The following is a 25,958-nucleotide window of genomic DNA, read 5'->3' as shown; positions in this document are numbered from 1 at the left end:
GGAGAAGAGAAAGGGAAGAGGAGAGAGGCACCCAATAACCCCAGTTCATTAATCCCATATTTTCTATCTGCAGACATCTTAATCTTCGAGTCAGACATACAGTGCACAGAGGTCCAGCCCAAAGAGCCAACCGTGTGTTACACATCACCTTTGAAGATACGGCATTCACCCAGTCAAGACCGGCGCCTCTGCGGGAATCAGGTGAGCGTTAGAGAACGCAAAGCCCACCGCAAAACTCCCACCCAGGCGCTATGGAAACCTCGGATACCGACCAGCTAGCCCAGTTACTTGGGGAACTAAGAGCAGAAGTGCATGCAGCCCGTCAGGAAACTAATGCTCTAAGAAGGGAACTGATTATTTCCACGGAGCGAACAGACGATCTCGCTAGACAATTGCTACAGTCACAAGCCGGACAAACTCCGTTACCCGCATCAGGGGCAAATCTTCCTTCAACATCCTCTACGAACCCAGTGCAGATCAACCTACCTGGGAATGTACCTCTGGCTCCGCCCAAACGATTTTCTGGTGACCCAAAGAGGTTTGCAGTATTTATTAATCAGTGCCGGTTGCACTTCTTATGCCGGCCAGCAGCCTTTCCAACTGATCAAGCTAAGGTAGCTTTCGTGCTTTCGTACCTTAGTCGCAATGCGGCAGACTGGTCGATCCCTCTAGTTAATCAAGATGATCCGGTTCTCCATGATTTTCAAGCTTTTCAGCTCAGTATGGAAAAACTGTTTGCAAGACATTCACAGTGGCAGGCCTTGGACAATGAGCTCCTTTCATTGCGACAGGGTAATCAAGACCTTTTGGCTTATATTGCGTCTTTCAACAGACTGATAGTGGAAACTCGATGGCCTGAGGACAAAAGGATTACGCTGTTTTATAGAGGTCTACGTGGAGAGCTCAAAGATGTGTTAGCCCAAGTAGTGAATCCCCCGCAAGACTGTTCGGACTATATTGACTTAGTCGTTCAAATTGACCACAGACTGCAGAACAGGAAGGCCGATCGTTCCAAGTTTGATGCTCGAGTATTTTCCAAACCACCAACTCCTACCAAAGGAGTAGACTCCGGGGAACCCATGCAAATAGGGGGCCTGAAAGGACCACTAACACAAAAGGAGCGGGAAAGGAGAAAACAGCTGCAATTATGCCTCTATTGCGGAAACTCGGGGCACTTTCTTCGAGACTGTCCGGTGAAACCAGCCAAGAAGGCAGTAGGAGCTGCAGTTACCAGGGTCACAAACTCTGAGCAGGGAAACGACCTCGCCCGACAAGAATAGAGGTCCTCTTGCCGAGCGTTAAAACCAGTTCCGTGACCTCGCATTTCGTGATACCTATGGTCCTCATTAGCCCTGAACATCCGGATCGATTACATGCGATTGAAGCTTACGTCGACAGCGGTGCCATCGGCAATTATGTGGATCATGAAATGGTTTTGAGGATGAATCTGACTCTTTGTCCAAAGGCTGTAAAGGACGTCATTACTACGGTGGATGGTACGGAGATAGCCTCCGGACCAGTAACGCATACCACCCAAGAAGTGACGCTAGTAAGTCAAGATGGACACCATGAGAAGATCGTGTTCGATGTGATCAAGGCCCCTCAGTTCCAGATTATTCTAGGAATTCCTTGGTTAGAGAAGCACAATCCTCAGATCGATTGGCGAGCAAGAACGGTTCAGTTTCCAGAATGTGTCTCTACTTGTCACCCTCGACCTGGTGTTGCACTGGCAGCAATTTCCTCGGAGGCTCCCCAGTTACCTCCTGAATACCTAGAATTCCAAGATGTTTTCCGGAAGGATCAGGCTAACTCTCTACCTCCTCATAGGTCTTATGACTGCCAGATAGACCTGATACCTGGATCTACTCCTCCTTGTAGTAGAATTTATGCCCTCACCGAGCCTGAGAATCTTCACGTCCGACAATACCTGGATCAATACCTAGCGAATGGGTTTATTCGTCCTTCCAAGTCCCCTGCTTCCTCAGCTTTGTTCTTCGTTCCAAAAAAAGAAGGGGACCTTAGAACTTGTATAGATTATCGCGCCCTTTACCAGATCACCGTTAAAAATAGATATCCGTTACCTTTGATCCCTGAACTCCTGGACCAAGTCAGAAAAGCATGCATATATACAAAGCTGGATCTTAGAGGAGCCTACCACTTGGTACGAGTAAAAGAGGGCGATGAATGGAAGACGGCCTTCCGCACCAAGTATGGGCTATTTGAATATCAGGTCATGCCCTTCGGACTTTGCAATGCCCCGGCCGCCTTTCAATATTTTATGAACGATGTCCTCAGAGAGCTCATAGATGTGTGTGGTGTTGTTTACATTGACGACATCCTCGTTTATTCTTCATCGGGAACTGAACATCGGAAACACGTGAAAATGGTCCTCGAGAGATTGCGTCAACACAAACTTTTCGCTAAGTTGGAAAAATGTGTTTTCAACGTGACTGAAGTTGAATTCTTGGGATTCATATTATCACCTAGCGGAGTGCGTATGGATTCAAAGAAGGTCGATGCAATTCTCAAATGGCCATCGCCATCCTCCGTAAAAGGTGTTCAAAGCATGTTAGGCTTCGCTAACTTTTACCGCAGGTTTATCCCCGAATTCTCTCGAATAGTCCAGCCCATCACCGCCTTGTTAAAGAAAGACAAACGTTTTGAATGGTCTACCGAGGCGGAACAAGCTTTCCAGAATTTGAAGACTAGATTTATCTCTGCACCAATCTTAAAACATCCTCGCCCAGAACTCCCCTACATCGTTGAAACTGATGCTTCGAGCCTTGCCATGGGGGCAGTTCTATCACAAAAGGACCCAGTAACCAATCAGTTGCATCCCGTGGCATTTTGGTCCCGCAAATTCTCGCCTCCTGAAATCAATTACACTATTACTGATAAGGAACTTCTAGCTATCAAGGCCGCCTTTAAGGCTTGGCGGCATTATCTTCTGGGGGCCCGACACACCGTTACTGTGATTACAGATCACCGAAACCTGCAATATTTGAAAACCGCAAAAGCTCAATCCTCTAGGCAACTCCGTTGGGCACTATTCTTTGCCGAGTTTGACTTCATAATTACCTATCGACCTGGTACAAAAAACGGTAAAGCTGATGCCCTTTCTCGGATGGGAGTGGAAGAACATTTGATCAATCCTAAACCTGTACCTATCATTCCCGAACAAAGAATTTTAGGTGTAATCGCCACACAATCCATAGAGGAAGTTAAGGATAAAGCCAGGCTACTGGTAACTCCAGCAGACATACAGAATTGGCATCTGCAGGGAAAGGACTTTACGGTGAAGGACAACCTATTATATTTCCAAGAACGGTTATACCTGCCCAGCACAGATTTACAGAAAAAGGTAATCTCTTGTTATCACGATTCTTTAATGGAAGGACATCCCGGTATGACCAAGACCTCGGAAAAGATCAAGCGCTACTTCTGGTGGCCGTCTTGGAAAAAAGATATCAGAGACTTTATAATGTCCTGTGGAGTATGCGCCCAAAACAAGAGTCAAAAGGAAAAACCGGCCGGCCTCTTACGCCCTATTGACATCCCACCTCGCCCTTGGCATACGCTTTCTATGGACTTCATCACCGATCTACCTCCATGCTCCGGATACAATACGATCCTAGTAATCGTGGACCTATTCTCCAAGATGGCGCATTTCATTCCACTCAAAGGCTTACCAACAGCAGCAACTCTGGCCCGAGAATTTCTCGAAAACATCGTCCGACTGCACGGTTTTCCTTCAGTTCTAATTTCGGATCGAGGTAGTCAATTTATTTCTCATTTTTGGCGAAGTTGCTGTCGGTCGGCTCAAATTGATGTGAGACTTTCGACCAGCCACCACCCTCAAACCGACGGACAAACCGAGAGGACCAATCAAACTCTGGAACAGTATTTGCGCTGCATGCTACAACAAACTGAAAAAACTTGGAAAGATATCCTTTGGATAGCCGAATATGCCTACAATAACTCTGTCCACTCGGGAACTGGAAAGACCCCGTTTTTTCTTTTATACGGTAGTCACCCTCGAACCTCGGAGTTGGATCCACTCCAAGATCTTGGAACACCAGCAGTAGACCACCTGCATTCTACAATCACCCAAGCCTTTAAGGAAGCCGTTTCTCACCTTCAAAGGACTAAAGAACAATACAAGAAAGGAGCAGACCAACATCGGAAGGAAGCCCCCCAATATCAAGTAGGAGATCAAGTCTGGTTATCCACCAAATATCTACCTCTAAAAGGACCACGCACATTCAACCCAAGATACCATGGTCCCTATTCCATCACTACCATAGTAAATCCAGTAGCGGTCAAGTTGGACTTGCCCCCTCACATGAAGATACATCCGGTCTTCCACGTCTCTCTATTAAAACCCGTGCAACCTCAAACCCGACTAACTAAATCTCCAAAACCTATTCTAGTTGATGGAGAACTCGAGTTTGAAGTGAAAAGCATCCTGGATTCCAAGATCTCCAAATCTAAACTATTTTACCTGATTGACTGGAAAGGCTGCGGTCCCCAAGAAAGATCCTGGGAACCTGCAGAATATGTCCACGCGCCTCGTCTAATCAAAAGATTTCATCGAACATTTCCTAACTAGCCCAAACCCCCGGAGAAGCCCGGTTTGGGAGGGGCCTTGAGGGGGGGTGCTGTCATGATCTCTGCTTCCAAAAGATCAGGACTTGCCCGACTCCCTTGGAAGCAGACCCATAACCCCGGTTCCGAGTGCCAGCCAGTCCCAATTGGGACCTTTTGGACCCTGTCCTGGCGCCAGTGGCACCAGGCTCATAAAGATGCCCAGTCCCAGCGCTGCAAGCGCCGGGCTCATAATGCTTGGGTGGACTTACCTGCAGCAGACCATGCTGCTTACTTACCTGCCAGTTGAGCCCCTGATCCTCTTCTGTTTGGGACTACTTTTCCTGTTGGGTGGGGCAGGAGCCACTCCCTAGGTTCAGAACACTGGAACTCTTCTGGAAAGCAGGAACTCTTTTCTTACCTAGGCAAGGCTGTGGAAGGAGACACCTAAGCACTACAGGAGGCTATTTAAACCACACCCGATGGATGAATCTTGCTTTGCGTTATTCTGCATTCTCTGCAGCAGAACGCTCACCGTGTCTTCTGCTTCTGATCCTGGGCCTAAGGGAACAAAGGCTTACCATCCTGGAATCCAGTCTTCAGCAGCACCTGTAAAGACAAAGAAAGAACAGGTTAGCACTACGGTCTTCAGGGGCAGCGCATCTCTTACCTGGTCCATCGGCTGTTACCAACGCCTTGCGCTGCATTCCGGCATCTGAAAGACTAAAGCTTACCAGCTCTTCACACGCTCCGGAGGCCTTCGGCGCTGCATCCCGCATCTGAAAGACAAAAGAAGGTGCGTTTAAAGACATTGGGCAACTTATTTACTCACGTGCCATTACTCCTTCCCACGCAGAATCCAGTGGGTATTCCAGCACCCTTCAGCTTCTCTAAAGCTCCTAACTTGTACCTGCAAGATAAAAGGGACAGTTAGTGCGCATCGTGAAGCAGGCTACAAGCGCTTACTTACGTGCTTCCAGGCGCTTCTATTCCTCACGCGGGTTCGATCCTCAGCTCTCATCAGCCCGCCATCCGCCATCGCCGGAACCCTGCAAAACAAGAGATATCATTACAAAAGACTTTTAAGACATTTGAAGTGCCCAGAACTTACCGTTCGTGCAGTTAACGACAGACAGCAGTCCTCTGAGGTCAAGAGGCCTGCACCCTTATTCAGTGAAGAAACTGGTTACGGCACCCTGCCCCGAGGCAGATGGAGAGCTCGGGGTTCACTTACCTAAGGTGAGGGCGTTAACCTTTGGGGTTCTACAGGAGAAGAGAAAGGGAAGAGGAGAGAGGCACCCAATAACCCCAGTTCATTAATCCCATATTTTCTATCTGCAGACATCTTACTCTTCGAGTCAGACATACAGTGCACAGAGGTCCAGCCCAAAGAGCCAACCGTGTGTTACACATCACCTTTGAAGATACAGCATTCACCCAGTCAAGACCGGCGCCTCTGCGGGAATCAGGTGAGCGTTACATTTCCTCTTCTCCACTCACTGTGATCTTCCCCCGCTATAAGTAAAGTGCTCAGTTGCTTCCCGAAGCTAGGTCTGCACTCAATAAATACCCTTATCATTTAATAATGGCAAAGTATCTTGGTAAGCTGCCCGCAAATGTACATTTCCCAGTATGTCGCACAGATGCATTTGTTTTGCAGTGTGCCCGTCACCATGTGACTTTCACTGATAGGCCACATTTTCATTCATACTCACCCTGGCATTTACATGTGCAGTGATTCCAACTAAGCACTGAATGTAGGCCAAGGTGTGTTCACACTCGACAATAATTGCAACATATACAGCCCTCCCACTTAACCGTATTTTCTAGCCTCTAAACCATACTTTCCGCCGACTTACGACATGTCAGATGCCATCAGTGATAAGAGACCTAAAGTCTCTATCTCATTAAGTGTCAGAAACCCACACCAAGTTGGGTCATAAAGATTGGATTTGTTAAATGGGACTCGACACCCCTGTGGGAGATTACCCCTTAGCTTATTTGGGTAAATTACAGGCACATCTACATGTGGGAAGACTTTTTATGCTGATCTATGAGTTGTGTTTTGTCAGATAAAATGAAAAATCCTTCTGAGGAATCTGTTTTGTGGCAGTGGCCGACTGCCCCTTCCCCTTGAAGTGATGCAGATCTGCTAAGTTAAGCATCTTTCCGAAGCACTGATAAAGTGGCGTTTACACAAGGCTATTTTATTTTAGTCCTAGTCTTGTTTCTGTTCAAATGCCCAGATGGTCTCTGGAGCCTGAGTCCTCCAGAGGCTGAGTGTGCCAACATCCCCCAGTGCCTCTCTTAGAAAGACTTTACAAGGTTTTCTGAACCGCGCCTCCTGATTTGATACAGCATGTTGAGAGGACCCTTTCCTTGCTTTAGCTATACCCGTCTGAACCCCAACACGGTGGGTGTTAGTCAGAGGTTTTGCACTGGCACCTCTTAGCTAAACTTTGAACACTGTGTCTGTCTGTCAGTAAGCCTGAAACAAATGCCACCTCTTCCTTAGGGCGTGACAAGTAAGAGGTGTAATCCTCTCCCCCAGTGTTCCTAAATCCACCCAGCTTCTGCTACAGCCTGTGAGATGCCTGCCACCTACCTCAAATGGGCTCATTTCAGCCCTGGCTGTGTTCATTCAATGCCATCAGAATGTGGCAGTGCGTGAAATCAGGGAGTTGTTCATCTCGAGCCAACACTCAACACCAACCTGCATTTTCAGGCACTTTCCAACAGTGGCCGGGTGAGGAATTGAAACTGCCAAATATAGGCGCGGCTGTGAGTAGCAATTACCAGGCAGTTGTTAATGGTGCTTATTTCCATCTGGCTGTCTGGACAGAGCTGCTATGAACACATCTCTGGGAGCACGGTCCTCATAAAAGTATTGTACCGCTAATGTTATCCAACATCGTACAGATGGAATAAAATACTAAAAATCCACCCTTTGATGGAATGGTTCTCTAGCCTTCAATAAAGGTTCACACCCATCAAATGACTGATGTAATGATGGCGAAAGCCCGATGGAAGAACATTTTGAGCCAATGGTTCCAAGGCCCTGCATAGCTTTCATTGCTTTCCCTAGGATATATCTGTCAGTGGTCAAATAGTCCTCTCCTCCATCTTTTCCACAGAGCGGTCTACTCCATTCTGCCAGAAACCAGCCCACTCGGAGATTTCAAGAATTCAGACTCTCTACCTTGTGTGTCCCTCACTCATTCCATGCTTCTCTTCGATCATACAACTACCTCTTGAGGTCCACATGTTTATGAAATCAAGAGTCTTAGAGTTGCTACTATAAACTGACACCTAAGCAGACCCCATTCAAGGCTTCTAATATTCATTCATGTACCCCCCCCACCCCGTAACATGAGGCGTGGTTTTTCCAGACTGGGCACCTACTCTAATGTTGTCCTTTTGCGTATCTGTATACCTGATGTAGCCCCCAGTACCATGAGGCATGGCTTTTCCAGCCTGTACACTGGCTCTAATTTTGTCTTTCCTGCATATCTGTACCCCGGCAGTAGCCCTCCATACCATGAGGCATGGCGCGGCCAGATTATGCTTTCAAGATCATCCGTGTGCTGTAACCTTAGGCGTGGGATCGCACTTGTAGAATCTCACTTTGCACTCACTGTAACTAGCGCCTAGATGCTTGATGGTTTTGTGTGCTGCTATGTCTCTGGGGGGATAGTTCAGGGGCAACGTGCTCACCTTGGAAGCAAGACGACACAGAGCAACAGAGGTTAGATCCCTGGGTCTGCACTTAGAAACCTCTGGGTACTAAGCGCGTTATAAATAACCTATAAAATCAATACATTCTAAATAAATAAAATGCGTTCTTTATATGGGGCAGGAGGCCTGGGCGCCAGTCTGGATCTCCATGTTTTCAGCTACTTTTTTCCCAGCTAGTGCCGCAAGATAGACTGCAGCACAAATCTTGTTCTTACATCTGGAGCAGTAGTTCGGTACTATATAAACAATTAGCTTACATACTTCATATGCAAAAACCTGAATTGCATATTTTCTTTACAATGAAAGATTGCAAGACCAAAAATCGCCTCTTTTTCTCTTTGATGAACACGAGCAAAGTAATTCAGTCAGTTAAGAAATTACACATTTCCAAGTCCTTTCGCTGTCAAAACTATAGGCATACCTGTAGAAATGTTTTGCTTTATTTATTTTATTGTGTGAAATGTTAAATATACTGTGCTCTTCATTCCATCATAAAATATCTGTCTAATATTGTCTGTGAATTTATTTTTCCCTTATAGGCAATGTTTATTTCGATGTTAAATCAATAGGTGACAAATATGGAAAGTTTTCAAGTGGCTTCCACAACACTGACGACGAGCTAGGTATGTTACTAATAATTTTTCTAGTAATGCATGCAAGAGCATCTAATTCTGTTACACTGGGACGGGGTGGAACCGTTTTGCTTGTGGGTGGACTTCTTGGACATGTAAGCTAAGAAATGATGAAATGCTGGTATCCGGTTAATCAATTAATGCATGTTCGACCAAAAACAAAGCAAAAAGAATTTGTTCAAAAGTGAAAAGTTCAAATATTTTCAACTAAGTAGGGGTAAACCGGATATTTCCATCATGTTTCAGTGTTGTCTGTTAAGTCTCCTATAAGAATTCTATCCAAATATGTTTCTTGTGCCTAAAGGGTCATGTTCCATCTCGGAAACAAAACCTAATTGGGCATAACACCATCTGTGGTAGCTTGTTATCTTGTGCTAAGAGAACCTAGCCTAGTAATAGAGCCAGACTGCTTGTGGATGGACAGTAAAAAAAGAATTCTAATCAGATGATAGAAAATAACTTCAGTAATTAGGTAGCCTCACCTCTAGTATCTTCATCGTGGCTTTGTGGTTTTATTTGTTTAAAACGACCAGCGTTTGATTGTTTGCAATTTGGTTGACCTCCCTTTTTCTTCTACACAACCGCCCCTGCCCGCCTCTCCATCCTTGTTCCTGCCAAAACACCCCTAACATATATATATTACATGGCCTGCGCTAGCACATAGGAAGAGCACTTTTTGAGCAGCTTATACCTTTGCTCCCTCTGGATGAATCCTCACCAAGCTTTGCAAAAAAAGTATATGGCCCACACTTTTTTGCAAAGTTTGGTGAGGTTTGGTCGAGGGGGGGCAAAGTTAGAGGGAGGGGCCCCAAAATGTAATGTTTTTCCCATACACCGAATGGAGACAAAATGTTGGTCACGCCTACAGCCCAAACCGCTGGACGGATTTCCACCAAATTTGCGGTAGGACAGCGGCTTGGTCACGAAAGCGTGCTTTTATAAATTTGGTGAAAATGCGTCCAGTAGCATTTTTTTTTTTTTAAACGACCAAAAAGTAGGTCTAAAAAAATTTGTGATATCTATGTTCGCTCCGCGGACAGGAGACCAATTGGTTAATCGGCAGCAGACATGCGACGTGTTCACTGATTGGCTGGGATGAAGCGTGAGGTGCGTCGCATTGCTTCGATGCGGCCGCCATATTGGATCTGCGAACATCTGCGGACAACGCAGCGTGGAACTAAGTATGAATAAAATTGTGGTGGGTGTGTTTGTGTGTGGGAGTGCTTGTAGAGGGTGGGGGAGTAAGAGATGGGTCAAATGATGGATTTGTTTAGGTGGGGGAAGGCCGTGATGTGTTTGCGGTGTCTGCGGTCACCGCGGCTGTCCGCGGACATGCCAAACACTGGGCGCACTACTGGTTGTTTTAATTTACTATGATGTTGGTTTTAGGTTGTTAGTAGAACATTGGGTGAAGAGGGTATGTATTGAAGAGTTTGTGCATTGGTTGTAATTATTATTTTAGAATGTTAATTGAAGTGGATAGGTTTTGAGATGGATCTGTTATGTTTTTGGGTTTTGGTCATTCGGTAGGTGTTTGTTTCTGTGGGTGTATTATGCTACAGTGGTTGTGGCCAGGGCCTAGAGTCTCGGGTGCATGGCCTTTGCCATGCACCCGAGACTCTAAGCCCTGGCCACAACCACCGCAGCATAATACACCAATGTTGCCAAACTTTTTGACTGTGGTATGTGGGCTGATTAGGGGATATGTTTTCAAAAATGTGAATAATGATTGGCAGTAGTCTAATAGTGTTTATAGGGTAGTGAGATGATGTGAGTTAGTTTGTTAGATTGTGTTCAGAATGTTGGTATTGAAGACTGTAGGCATTTTGGGTTGTATTTATTGGTGAGGTGTCCTTTTGCATGGTTGTGTTATGTTGCGGTGTTTGAGAGCTCAATCATTATATACTTACTATTTCCTTTGTTGAGGCTGTATGTAAAGTTTTGGCAGGCCATGCAGTCAAGATTGTAGGGTTTGCCAACAAGAACTGCAGCATAAGATACCCATGGAAGCAAACATTTTGGATTGTGGCCTGTGGTCAGGTGTGTGCTTGAATGGGCGTGTTATGCTGTGGTGTTTGTGAGTCCAGTCATTATATACTTACTGTTTGACTTTTTGTGGTTGTATGCAGTTTTTTCATGACATGGGTAATTGGAGCAGACATTCTTTTTCAATCTCTGTGATAAAAGAAAATATCATATGTTAGTGTAGGTAGTTTATAATGAGTTATTGCATTGCATAGTAGACATTTCTGTATTTTGTTGACCCTCATAGTTAGTACTCTAGAAGTACTGTAGTTCAAACCAGTGTACTGTGCAATTTGCTCAGTTTCTGTGTTTATTAAATTATTGGGTCTGTGGGAAAAAAATCAATGCAGGATTAAAAAAAACCTTTCTATGTTGTGGTACAATATATTTCTTTGATTTCAGTAGGATGAATTGAATAGGTGTATGGTTTTTGATTTGGACGTGGTGGTAGTATTGTTGCAATTAGATAGCAGTTGGAGTTTTCTATTTATTTCTTTTTCCGTTTTAGTGTTATTCATCTATCTTTTGGCTTGTTGCAGATTTTTGGGGCAGTTAGATACCTCTTGGCATATTTTACCTGTTTATTTCCTGTTTTATGCTATTCATGCTATTTATGTTCATACACAGACTAGTTATTACATTTTCGTTTTAAGAATATTAAGTAAGCGTTTACAAGATTTGCTGGTAATATCTGTTTTAGAGTAATGGTAGGATCATTACATTCAAACCATCCACATGTATTTTTTTTATATATGCAGTGTAGGGACCTGCATTGGTTGTGGCTCCTGTATGGTAGATTATACCTATTGTTGTGAAGATTTTCTTACCAAGTGATACTTGACCATGTGTGAATCCAGTCAGCTTGCAGTTGCTTTTGGTACTATCTGCATTGTAACGTAAAAGCATTACTATTACGTATTTACTATGTGTCTGTATTTGTAAGGTGGAGTGATTATCTGAATTGCAGGTAGTACATAATCTGCTATGGTTTGCATTTTGTACAAGTTGTTGGAATGGATTCACAATTAGGTATGGATACATATACGGAGCGTTCATGAGGAACTTCTTCTTGTACTACATGGCTGCAAAGAGTGCATATATGTTTCCACATGTATGAAATCTGGACGATTTCATTTATAGGTATGTTTTTGTTTTCTAGTACTTGTAGTAAGTACATTAGAAATTCGTGTGGATCTTCTTGTGTGTTTATAGTGAATTTGACCATTCCAGCACAGTAGTCCAATTCCTGCCTTATTCTAGAAACACTAAGTGTTGTCAGGATTGTTGGTTTCTATGAAGGACTAACATTTACAAACACAGTTGGTCTGTACCGTGAAAGTAAATGTTGTCAATAATTGGTGGCAATTGGTATAGAATATTTATTGCTACGTTTGCGTAGCAATTTACACCAGTTGTATTTGAAAATTTGAATGGACCTGACAGTTCTGTGTCCAAGTCATTTGTTCGGAGTGTGCGTTGCTTCTTTGAAGAGGTAGTTGAGTTACTTTGAGCAGTAGATTCTTCTTTGGTTGTGGTCCTTGATGAAGTATTAGCTTCTTTTACTTTCTTTGGAGGAATTGCTGTGAGATCCTGCATCGTTTGAGTCTGAAGTAGTTTTCTTTTGCAATGTTTTGCTTTTTGCGGAACAGAATAGGTTTTTAGATTGGGGTGTAGAGTGAACGCAGTCTATTGTATTCTAGAATGCAAGGAATTATCAGCATTTACTTTACTTTTATCAAAGTTGATTAGAAATAGCTCGTCAAGTGTACATAAGCGTGATAGTGCTACATAGCTCATGCCTTCTAGAAAGACCTTGCTACCAATATCTATCAATGCTTTATCTAGGGTAAGAACTTGTGATTTGTGAATTGTGACTGCGCATGCTAGAGTTAGAGAAAATTGTTCTCTGCGTACATACATGTCTTTGAAAAGAAGGCGTCTTATCCTTTTAACTTCTGATAGTTTGTCAAATAGAATACTGACAAACTGAATGTTGTTGTCACGTGGGTATGTTTGAAAGCCAACAACTGTACCAAGTGCTTCATTAACTAGTCCTTGCTCCACGTCAAGGTTACATTTAAGCATTACTCTACAGTTTAAAGATAATTTTAATATTTTCTCCAAACCAGCTGTGTTAGAGATAGTTTTCCAAGGTATTTAGTCTTGTTGTGGCTTGTTGACACATGGGTAGTGTCATACCATGTATGTCCAGTTTGTGTAACGCTCACCTGGTATTCACGGGGACGTCACTCAGCCTGTTCTGACCGGTACGACCTCGAACCCTTCCCTGGATTCTACTCGAATGGAGACTGGGCCTTCTTTTCTTGGAAAGTGTGCTCTCCATCCTGCTTTCAGCTCAGGGGTGTGTTGATTGATGCGGGCTCGTTGCTTCCTAGTTACTTCACTGGCAAGAGACCGATAGGTAAGTATGAGTCTTTTGAACAGTTCTCTAACTTCGTTCCTTTCCTTCCTTAGATGATGGCCGGCGTCTGCGGATGGCGACGTGCTGCTGAGATGAGTAGCACTGAAGGTGAGTGAGAGCGCGATGCAGCCCTTTTGTATTTGTATTGAACTGAGTTCTTTTCTGTGTCTTTTAGGTGCTGCAAGGTTTTCAGCGTGGAGGCCGGTTATGAAGAAGAAATGCGGTGAGTAAGCGCGGTATGCGGCGCCTCTAGATGTTTCCACGCTAACCTGGAGTGTCTTTTCCCTCTTGCAGATGGATGAGAAGTTCCGGAGACAGAGTTCCCCCATAGCGGCTGGGAGTCAGGTAAGCGTTTGAAACTTGTACAGTCTTTAAAAAATAAGCGAAGATTTGCTGAATGCTTACTAATGCCTTTTTTCTGTTCTTTTCCCTTTTCCTTAGGAAGCGGCGTGCCGGGATGGGAATGACACCGCCGAAGATGCCAGCAGAACAGAAGAAGCGATGAATGATGGGCAGAAGCGCCGCAAAGTAAGGGTGTTCGTAACGGTGTTCTTGTTCTTGCAGGAGCTAAGCGCAGAAGAAAGATGCAGGCCTACTGGGGACCAATCCGAACACGGTGAGTGTCACGCTGCAGGTGCAGAAAACACAAAGCATGTTTCTCAGCCTGGGCGTGGCTTAAATAGTCTCTGGGTATCCCTAGTGTCTCTGGGCAGAACCACACCCAAGAGACTAGACTGCACATGCAGTTCTGGGAACCAAAATAAGTGGGGGCATCCATCTTGTCCCCATCAATGCACTACAAGTCCAATCTCCAATGTTATCCTATGGGAGTGAGTGAGTCTGGTGCCACAAGCGCCAAGTCTGACTCCAAGTGGGTCTTTGGAAGGATGGAGAGGCCCTTGAGGGCCATGTAGGTGATCGTGACCTGGCTCCAGCCTGACATCTTGGAGGGCTGGGGACATGAGGGGCAGGAATCGTGACAGTTTGTCTGTGGAGCAAATTTGAATTATTGGTTGCATTTCTTTTTTTCAATGTTTAATTGAATTGTGCACAGCTTGTAAGAGTTGGCATCAAGGACATACAGTTTACATTTGTGTGTGCTAATTGTTCTATGACATCAGTAGCACATGAGTTATGGCCATAGAGTGCATGGATGTGCTTGGTTTTTAATATAGATTGTGCTTCTTGAGATAGTATACCAACTCTAATACTTTTAGAAATGTTGGCGTATGTGAGGTCTGCAGACTGACGCATGTTTTCAGTTAATTCTCAGTATTGGAAATGTTTCCAAAGGTTGATATTGCCTATGCTGCCAAGAGTTTTATGGCACAGTTTGTGCTTAGGTGTTAAAAATAGGTTCACTTTCACTGGTGTTAATTGAAGATCTCTGAAAACGCGTTTTCCTCCCAAGAGCTCTTCGTAGTCTGTTTTGAGGACCTCTTGTAATCTGAGGTGAATCGAAGCCAACATTAGGTTGGAGACGATGCTCACCTCCTCCTATTAGCAGCATTTTCATTTGTTTGAAAACTCTGCGTAGTTCCATTGCAGCTTCTGTAGAAAGTTTGTAATAGTCTAATTAGTTTTGGTGTTCTACTGGAAGGAGTAGTAATCGGTGTAAAGTGACACCGCCTATGTTATAGGCAACTAGACTTGTGGGGTAGTTTCAACAGCTGACAGTTTGTTTGTCAATTGTTGGAGGAACTTGCTGATGATTTTCATTGAGAACGTTTTGCCTGACCATCTTGACCACTCACATATAACAGTACAGGTTCGTAGTCTTGGCAGGTACAATTTTTACTTTCATGTTGCATACCATGTTCAATTTGTTTTGTTACTTCTTGGAAAATGCTATGCTGCTCATTGTTTAGTTTTGATTTTAGTACAGCAAAGTCTTCTATAGATTTCTCATACTGACACATGGTGTTTTCTACTTCTGTAATGGCTAATTCTGCCTCATTTGCTATTAGTGGCTTTCCAAGTGGTTCTACTGCAACAGTCTCTACCTTGGTGCCAACCAAGTTATAATCAAGAAACCTCAGATCCTCCAAAATAATGCGCTGAGAGCAGCACTAAATATTCCAGGGAGAGAGCACATCTCCCACATAAGAATATCTTGCAAATGGTTATCCATTCAACAAAAAATCGACCTTAAAACCCTCTGCCTCACCGACAAAGCCTTAAACCACCTAGCCCCCCAGTACCTTACCAACAAACTCGCTCTTAAACCAAACACAAGAATCACCAGATCATCCAATACTCTCAGCCTCATTGTGCCCAGATTCACCACCAAAAGAGCAGGGGGCTCAAGCTTCACTGTCCTCCCCCCTCAACTCTGGAGCACACTGCCACTGAATATTAAACTGACCAAATCCTTCCAACTGTTCAGAAAACTAGTCATTAGCTGGCTTCTGGAGAAGGCAATTCTCTGATAGACTAAGCTCAGTACTAACTGTATATATTGTACATACTATGAATTGTTTCCTACTACCTGCTTATACATACCATATATGGCATATTTCCACCACAATTGTATAACTGCTTTTATACTGTAACTATGTAACCTGTCCTTTAAGCGCCCATTTACCCCTTGGTCTGGAGCGCTATACTAAATAAAATAAACAAACAAACCTGTTACAGAAGGTTGACTACTGTCAGGAGTCTCCACATCTAGTTGGGCCCAGAGTTGTTCTTGGTGTTGCTGTTCATTTTTTAATGACAATTTGATATGATTAATTAAGCTTCGTTTGGTAAGTTTCACTAAGCTACCTTCACAATTTGCCACTCTGTATCTACCTTTCTTTTCATCTGGTTTAATATTATTTTTGTATGTGCGGTTTTGGGCTACGTGGTATAGACACATTGTTTCCAAAGTGGTACTCCTGTGTGGGTAGTATGTGTCTAGTAAATGGTTTTTCAAAATCTCTTGGCTGTTGGGATCATTTTTGGCTATTGTTTCTATGTCCTCATATGATTTGAGAACTCTTTTTCTAGATTTAGCAGGACCAAGACTTAGCCATACAATATTTTCAGATTTTCCATGCAAGGCATTACCGGTTAAACGGTCTGAAACTTCATAGCAGCGACATTCTCTATGGGAGAGCATTTTTATGCCTAAACTGTACAATTTCTGTGATAGTGTTTTGTCAGATGATATGTCATCCCAGAGGTCTTGAAGCTCTTTTTTCTGCTTTGGTTAAGTAGTCTGTGACATATCGTGCAACTGCAGTGGAATTGTCTGCAATGTACTGCACATCTATATTTGCCTTCCATAGGAGGGCGATGATTGCATTGTAATCATTGATGTATTTTGATTCTTCTGTTCTTTTTATGTAATATGTGTTCTTAGGTGATTTACCTTTGAAACTATGCCTAACTGAAGACATGAAGTTGTTTATTTGACCTGTTGTTGAAACTGGTCTAGGGAAACGAAAGCGGCATTTGTTGTAGTATTTCCCTTTGTTTTTATATTTGCGACAACAATATTTCCCATGTGTGTCTTTGAAATTGTATAATTTGTGCATGAAAGTCACTGTGTTGTTTGTGAAGGGATTTCACAAGTGACATATTTTTGGATGAACTGTAAAACAGTGGCATCACTGTCCTGACCAAATTTAGGGGCATCTTTAATCCACAAAAGCATGTGGATGTGTGGTGCTCCTCTGGCTTGGTATTCTTTTCTCCGAAAGAGGTGTTGCACTTCTCTGAGGGGAGTAGCAGTTTTATTACAAATGAAGTGTAGCATATGGAAATAACTTGATACATTTACAGGATCTAGCGAGCAGAGTTCTCCTGGTGTTTTTATATCTGTTTGTTTTGTTTGTGTGCTATGCCTAGGAAATCGTGTAAATCTTCCCATGCATATTTTGCACAACTTAATGTCACAAACCAAGTGGGCGGGCCAAGGTTTCTTATCATACAGCGTACATCTCCATGATGTCGGAACCAGTATTCTTTTGTACCACACATGTTTTCTAAAAGATGTGTAATGCTCGACTGTAAAACCTCATCTTTGTCTTGCACTTTTTGTAGTAATTGTGTATCTGACATATTTTGAAAATGGGTACCTGATTTCAATGTGTGTGCAACTCTGTTGCATAGAGTTGCTAGTTCACTTTTAAAGAGAAGGTGGAATATGTATTTTACTTTTTGTCTGAATCTGGGGTCTTCAGAATACATTTGTAAAGAGCAGTATTCTGATGCTGTTATTTGTGTGGGTCCATCATCGTACCTTCCTCCTTTTCCAGTAGGAAAGAGTAGAGGAAAGGCATGTGCTTCTATACTTGTTTCCCATATGCTGATTGGAGATCCTTTGGCTTGTCGCATTTGGTACGTTTCCAGTGTATCATTTATGGTGTCTTTAGAGTGTAATGGGTGAATTGTATAATGGTCTAAAATATAGGATTCTGTAGCAGGATCTAGAAGTTGAAATTGACCAGTTTCTGATGAGTCTTAAATTATTTCAGTGGTTTTCCTCAGGTTTGCTTCAATATTAATTTCTTTGTAGTCTTTTTTAGGTACGCCATTTACTAAGATAATTAATGATTGATCTTTTGGACGTTGCACTCCCAGAGTGTGTACTTTTTCTTTGAGATCTAATGGCAAATAAACTACTTTGCCACAAATGCCTTTCACTAATTCAAAGAGAGGTAATTTTTCTGTTTTTGGCTGAAGGCGTATTATTGCTTGAAATGGGTGCACTGTTTGAATTATGATGCTCTCATATAAGTTGAGTTGTTGCAGGGGTATTAGTAGTCAGAATAATTCCAAGTTATTTGTGATAGCACGTGAAGGTGTTTGGTTGTCAAGTTTTGCAGTGCAGTAACTGCAAAGTATTAAGGGGTCAGTCATTTCAAATTTGTTTTCTGCTATTAGATAGAGAGCCAATTGGAACCATTTGGAATCTTCATTGCCTTCTATTTTGTACCTTAGGTCTACAGTTTACTTACACACACGCACACACACACACGCACACGCACACGCACACACGTTAGTATTTCTTTTTTGTATGTGTAGTAGTAGAAGGTTGCCATCTGTACAGTTGCTAGTCTGTTGTAAAGCTATTGCATTTTGTAAGTGGCTTTCACTTCCAAAATATTTTCCCTGGATATGCTCTATTTTTTTTGAGTAGTTTGGCCATGTAGAAGATTGTTATTTAAATTGGCTAGTGCTAAAATAGAACTTTTGTCATACTGCAGTTTATGAACCAGATTTCTTATAGTTGAATGATGTGTTGATATGGTGGAAGGTGCTTTTGTAAATAGGTCCAGAAATGCAGGCTAATGAATGTCCTTGTAGTCCTGTGTATTTGCGCACTGGACATGAGTCCATATTTTGTAGTAGTTTCATTTTGAATTTGTCTTTGCCTTTCACATACTGATTGAGGAACTGGCGTAAAGAATTGAAAGATTTTTTGGCTATGGTACACATTCATGTGCACGGCCATTTGTAGACTGGACATGTTGGTTCAGTGGAATGGAGAGGTGATACTGAGTTTTCTTGGGATATTTTTGTGAGCAGCGGTTCTGTTCCATAATGGCTTCAAGTTTTTCATACCCTCGTCCAGTGCTATGTATGGCAATTGGGTTTATTTGCTTTTGTTTGTATGCTTCTTCATTGAAATATGGTTCTGTGCTCGTGGTGTGACTCCATTCACCTCCACAGATGTTTGTGAAGCTATCTTTGTTGATATTCCGTTTATTGAGAAGTCTTTTTTGTAGGTTAGCACTTAGTTTTGTTAGTGGTTTCATTCTGACTCATTCATTCATTCTGTCTGAGAGTTTGTAGGATTAATTTTCTGCGGTAGGTTTTCAGAGTTATGCGTGATTTCTCTCCTGTTTTTATAAGGTTCTGAAGGACTCTGTGGCAGAACATTTTTTGTAAAATAATTTATTTGGTATGCTTACTTGCAGCTACTTCAAGATGTATAGGTGCAGTGTTAGCAATAGTGGTAACTGCAGTCTTGTTAATCACTTTTTGTTTTGTTTTACATTTCGAAAGAGGAGGCAAAGTTTCTGTACTGGAAGCTTGTTTTGTTTCGCTTAATGAATGTATTAGATGTTTTGTTTGAACTTTTTGTACACATTCTGCTATAGGTGGATGCTTATTTTGGAGACTTTTATTTTGATTTCGTTTACTTTTGTGTTGCTTTGGTAGGCATTCTTTGGGGTCTGTTGGAGAAAAAAGGAAAGTGTGGGTTGGGATCTTGTGCAGTGTCTGTGTGCTTTATGCAGAAGTGCCTGAGTATGATGGTAAGGATGCATGTAGAGGTGTGTGATTGTGCAATGGGTTGCTACTTCAGGTTGGGAAGGCTATTCTTGTATTTGTGTGTTACTATACTGGTGTTAAGATGACAATACAAAGTATGCAGCTGGTGAGGGGAAGCACTAATACTCAATCTAAAGTTGCAGGGTTAATACAATTGTTTGTTCTACAATACTAGAACTCTACAGTGTTTGAGTAACAGAACATTATGGCAGTATTGCACTTACCTTTTTGAATGGAAAGAGTAGGTTTCTTCTCCGTTCTGGTTCGTACTTCAGACGCTGCTGCTTTTCAGGAAAGTGGTCTTCACTGAAATTGTGAAAGAAAGAAGTTAGTAAATATGTGTGTTAATAGCACTGTCGTTAATGTAGACATGGATTTCTTTGTTTTTGCAGTAGTAGTGCTTTCTGATAACGGTGCATAGCTTGTGCATGCACTTTCCTTTGCCTATGTGCATTCTGTATATTTTACTTAGAATCTGTTAATTGAACGTGCTTTAGAAATGATTACAATAGTAAGCGCACAGTGCACACTTGGCTTCTTAAAGCAGTGTTATTGGATGTTAGGAGAAAGAAGAAATAATCATATACTTTTTTTGCTATTTTTACAGGGTAAATGGCAGGAACTGTATGGAAAAGCATGCAATGTATGCATTTGTGAAGGTCTGGGAAATAAAGCAGAAGTATTTGATGGGTTCAGCAGCTTATTACTCAGTAGGTGATTACCAAACTACTGGGTGATCCTGTGGTGCTTGGAGATGGGAGAGTCTGAAATAAAGTAAGGGTTGCAATGAAGATCTGATACTTGCGTTGCAGACTGAAGGGAAGGGGGGAGATGTTGTATGTCTTGCTTTACAACACTGTACATAGTTGTACATGATATGATAGACATGACTGCATGTGTGCATAGTTGAATGCTTTTGTAAATTCTAGAACGGAATGCGCAACCAGCTGGAATGAGAGCGCTGTCTAGATTGGAAGAACAGTTGTAGAGGCAGTGGTGTTGTTTCAGCTGGAAGCTTTTAAAATGATATTGGCTATCTGTGTGCATGAATAAAGATGCATGCACTCATCCTGGCTGCGTGCCATTTTATAACGCACTAGAAAGCCTTCTCCTATAATTATACCGTTATTTGTCCCATCTTTTAACATGAAATGACACTTTGTTAGACAGCTGTGTGTGTTGTCTGATTACTATTATAATAATTTCTAAAGGAAGTACAAATGATAGAATGTATGTTAAATATGCAGAATGTATAGAAAGGAAATTGTATATACATCCTATGCACTATAATGCATTAAATGCTATTATGGTTGAAATGTGGATAAATAGGTGGCAGTGGTTACACAAATGATGGAATGAATGAACAAAATAATTGTTTGCACATCACAGTTAGTAATATGGGTAAATATAAATGTGGAGAGCAGACCGGTTTGCAAGTGACACTTTGATCATAGCAGATGGGAGAAATGACAGTAAGCTTTTTTTACAGGTTATACAGAGTAAGTGGCAGTTACTCTGTTTATATGCATTAATACAAGAGCTGTACATGTACTGTGCAGAATATACTACATACCTGTAGTTTGTGTTCATGCATGTGGATGTGCATGAATCTGCAAGTAGAAATGTTGGAGAGTTTTGTAGTAGTTGCTGTAGGTGCTTTGCAGTCACAGCCCAATTGTACTCAGAGTGATCAACAGTATGTCTAAAGTGCTGAACTGTGATGATGGAGTTAGATGTAAAGTTCTTGCATGTGATTGGTGGATGGTTGTGTGACTGCTTAACAGTAGCCAATGAGGGAATGATGCAGAGTGTGAAGTAGAAAGGCTAGAAGGGCTGCCCCAGTGATATGCGCTCCGTGGACTCCGTGGATGCGCCACATCCGGGGTTTCTCAGGAAATCCAGCATGGAAAGGAGACTGTAGGGAATAGCCAATCGGGTGTTGAGGTTCTGCTTTGTATTGAGAGAGGCTGTGTGTAGTGAAGATGGCAGAGGTGGAGCAAGTCAAGGTGTTGGTGCTTGAAGATTTGTTTGTGAACGGTTTGGAGCAGTATGCTAAATGTAGGAATGTGGCAAACAATTTTGACGTAAAAGGATTGGAGGTGGAGCACTGTGCCTGGTTTCAATTTGCAGGCGATGCTAGATGTTTGTCAAGATATGGCTAGCTTTAACAGTCCACATGTGGATGTCCTGCACTGTGGTGCTTTGCATTTCGGCTATGTCAGTGCCCCTACTTTATTGGAAGGTTTGGAAAACTTGGTTCAGGCAGTAATGAAAGTACTTCCAAATGCCAAGGTAATTTTTTCTGGTTTGGTACCTAGGGTAATATGGGACAATAGTTCTGTTGCTTGTCCTCAGCAAAATGTTGCTCGTTGTTTAATCAACTGAGGAATGTGTGCTTTTATGATTAGAGCTGGCATGTTCTTTTGCAACAATGACAACATTGATTCTGGTAATGTTGTTTACTTTAAAGCAAATGGCATGTCTTTATCTTTTATGGGAATGCCATGCTGTTTTGTAACATAAGGATTGCTTTGGAGAAGGTAATGTGAAGATATTTGGAGGACAATAAGGGAAAAAAATCAAATGTACAAACTGAAAGGTGTTATTGAAGCATCTTCAAGAAAAACAAAAAAAAGGCTCTTTTCAGAGCCAACCTCAAAGGGGAAATGGGGCATAATATTTAAATTTAAGTCCTCACTCTCAGATTTTTTGATTTGTCTGCGGACACCGCGTTTGTCTGCGGACAGAGCGTATTACATATGGGGATTTTGAAGTTGAGAGGCATGCAAATGAGACTTAGCAGAGCAAGGGATTGGTCAATAAGGTTTACTGGGTGTGATGTGTAAGGAGAAACTTTGTCAGAAAGTCTGTTTCCTGAGAGGAGGTCAGATAGCTATGGCTGTGTGTTTCAGAAAGCAGATTGTCTGGATTTTGGAAGATTCATGGATAAATTGGTAGGAGGTGCATGGAGATCGGGGTGGAGTGGCTGCACATCCTGGGTTCCCCTATGTGCAAGTGCACTGGCATGTATTGTGCGTGGAATGAAGTGGCTGGATTTGGTACCCCTTTGTGCTACTTTGGTGACACAGTGTCATCCAGACATTATTATTATTCATTGTGGAGGGAATAGTTTAGGACGTGTCTGGAATTTCTCTGCAATTTGCAATGAAAGAAGGACTTGGGAAAGTCATAGACATGTTTCCAAACTCCAGAGTAATTTTTTCCCATATTACACAGAGACAAATGTGGCTGCGTTCTTCTTCATTTCGTCCACAAATGGTGAAAGCGAGGCGCAATGTCAACAGGGCTCTCTGTGCCTTTTTGAGAGATGTTGGCATGTCCTCTTTTCACAATGAAAATATTATGTTTCTTAGTACACACATTTTTCGCAGAGATGGAGTACATCTTACTTATGCTGGCAATCAGATTTTTCTGCAAAATATACAAAATGCATTGCGACCCTTCACAAAAAGGCTCTTTTCAGAGCCACCTCTTCCTCCCAGAGAAAAGTGCAATGGTTCTGATAGGACAGCACCCCCAAAAATGTAGATGCCTGCAGACTTTTAGAAATGCGCAGGGGCCTGCAGTATTTCATTGACACTTATATTTTTGAACTGCGAAATGCGGCTCTAAAAAGAGCTTTTTTTTGGGGGGGGTTGTTGTTTTATATATTTTTTTGTTTTTTTTAAACACGACACAGAAGGAAAGGAAGGGAAAGGAGGGTAAGGAAGGGACACCAACCAAAGGGATAAGAAAGGGCAGGTGGAGAGAGGAAGATGTAGGGTGGGCCTTATTCGGGTAGGTAGCAGCCCTTCTCATGCTCCCTGACCGCAGTCTCGAAAGCACTTTGAAGGTTCTCCCCCGTGCAGAGTGCTACATCACAGTACATGAACAATACTGTGACCCTCGAAAGGTAAGGGTCAACAGCATCACGTATGGCCTGCGAGGCAGCTGGAGGGATGCGCTGCCCTCACAGGAGTGTCTCTTGTGGTGGCAGGAGCAGAAACAGAGGATGCTGCAGGGGAACTCAACCTACTACGTTTATCGCAAGGTACAGCCTTACGAATAGCCTTCTTTGAGGTAGTACCGTAGCTGTACAAACCCGGTTTGCCACGACTCGGCACGAACTGGCACTGAGTGCAGCGCACCTTGTTTCCACAAGCTTTCGCTACTCCATCAAGAGTGGTAAATAACCTCCACACCCAAGATTCACGATGAGTGTTAGTAGTAGGGACTTCCACTACCTCGTCCTCTTCATCACTCTCCTCTGTATCCTCACGCCTGTTCCCCTCTGCAGGCCCTTGGGGAGGTGGTGGTGGTAGTGCTGAGGCAGAAGTAGCACCAGCAGGAGCAGCAGTAGCCATGGTTGCCATTTTCAATGGTGTCAGGAACCACCAGAATGCGAGCAGTCTACAGACAGGAAAGAGCAAGAGCAATCCAATTCAACAAGGAGCAGTCTCTGTCCTGGAAGCCCCAAAACAGAATAAGGAGCAGCTCTGGGGTGTGGCCTTTTATAGGGATGCTGGTGCGCACTCCACTGACACCCGCCCTGTCCGCGAACACTTCAAACACCAAAAAAGGGTTCAAAAGGTATGTAGATCACCAGGGACATTGTCTGGGACATGTGCAAGGGTGAATTTTCACAGGAACATACCTTGGATTGCTCATAAAAGCACTTTTTAAATGTCCGGGGGCCCAGACAGTGTTCGCGAAGAAGGACCCACGCTTAGCGTGGGTGCGGTCACATGATGACGTCGCGAATGGGACAGCTGTCCGTAAGGACACCAAATGTGCGGGGTCGGTTGTGTGCATGCGCGCGGGGGTGTTCTACGGACAGTGTTGAGGTCCTCGAACAAAATAAATGTGCATCACAACTTTGCGGACAGGCGGAGGGGTATGTGTTCTATGGACATATTAACTCTGGTTGCAGACAATGCGAACAGGGGGAATGTTCTTAGGACACCTTCATTTGAATAGTTACATGTGGACAGATTCAGTGTTCTGCGGACACCCCCATTTTGACTACGAACAGTGCGAACAGATACAGCGTCCTTAGGACACCCCCATTACGGTTAATTGCCGACAGGCGGACATCTTGTGTGCCCTAAGGACACCTTCATTTTGATTGCGAACAGTGCAAACCGGTGTGTCCTTCGGACACCCCCATTTTGGTTAATTGCAGACATCCCGGACACCCGCGCTGTCCGCGGACACCCTAACTGCCTTTTTAAGCCTTTAGAGGAATATAGTAACAACACATAAAATATTTTATTATTGTATAAAAATATAAAAATTATGAATGAGAGGGGGAAGCAGAAACTGATACAAATACAGGGGAATTAGGGGTTTGTACATGTTGGATGGTAGGGGAGGAAGGGATTGAAGTCTCATCATAACTTTTTTCTTGCTGGGGAGTTTTTGGGGATGGTTGGCTGGGACATGGTGAAGCGGTACAGGTACATGTGGGACAGATGGTACTCCACACATTTTTTTTAAAAGAATGAAATTTGACATCAACAGATCCATTTTTTGCTCCACACGCTGCAAATGATTTTCAAAAGTGTCTGTTTCTGTATTATTTTTAATGTCTGTGGTCTGTTAAAAAAAATGTTAAGTACACATAAAGTAATGGTTATTAATTGGTTTATTTAGAGAAGTGTAGTGTCTACCATTAGTATCACTGTTTTCACTCATTTCATCCCGAAGAACATTTTCTTCTAGCCATTCCAAAAAGCTAGACATTTCTGTGTAAAAAACAAAAAAAATTACTTTTAGTAATTGCTTGTGAATGTTAGACCCTGTGATGTCACGTTGGAATGTTGATGTGTGAATGCTGTATAAGGGTTCTACCTGATGTCAGTTATGTCTGGGTGATGGGCCCCAGTGGTTGCCTTACTTGTTAGGTTAATGTAACTGACAATAAAGCCTATATCTATAAGCTACAAGAGTGTACAGATGTACCATTATTACACTGGCGGCGAGGATTAAAGAAACTAAGAACTTGCGCAAAGTGGAAGAAGAAGAAACTGATGAGGGGGGAGCAGCAAGAGAAGGATCCACTGCCCCCCAAAGACCCAGAAGTAAGTCACATCACCCAGGGGAGAAGAAGGGGGAACCACATGCACAATATTATGGGCCATAGACGGTCAAGTAAAAGTAGAGGAGAAAGGAGTGTCTAGAGCTAAGTCTCAAGGACAAAAAGGAATCCCCTGAAGAGAAGCGCAGGCCCCATGAGATGATGCATTAAGTAATCACAGAAGAGAAGTAAAGCATAAAGGAAAGCGAAGTTAAGCCCC

At 42.9% G+C, this 25,958-nt stretch overlaps 1 protein-coding gene across 4 annotated transcripts in view; it reads left to right on the top strand.

Moving 5' to 3' along the window:
* Positions 1 to 25,958, top strand: part of CARS2 (cysteinyl-tRNA synthetase 2, mitochondrial) — a 1,341,930-nt gene that overhangs the window by 745,287 nt on the left and 570,685 nt on the right. For all 4 annotated transcript variants that reach the window (XM_069636755.1, XM_069636758.1, XM_069636756.1 and 1 more), the window contains one exon: positions 8,859 to 8,942. In XM_069636755.1, the coding sequence (XP_069492856.1) occupies positions 8,859 to 8,942 (84 nt within the window). The remainder of the gene's footprint in view (positions 1 to 8,858; positions 8,943 to 25,958) is intronic.

This window comes from Ambystoma mexicanum, chromosome 7p (assembly GCF_040938575.1).
Source record: "Ambystoma mexicanum isolate Mex_15411 chromosome 7p, UKY_AmexF1_1, whole genome shotgun sequence".
In the NCBI taxonomy this organism is placed as follows: domain Eukaryota; kingdom Metazoa; phylum Chordata; class Amphibia; order Caudata; family Ambystomatidae; genus Ambystoma; species Ambystoma mexicanum.
This window is presented reverse-complemented; position numbering and strand designations above follow the sequence as displayed.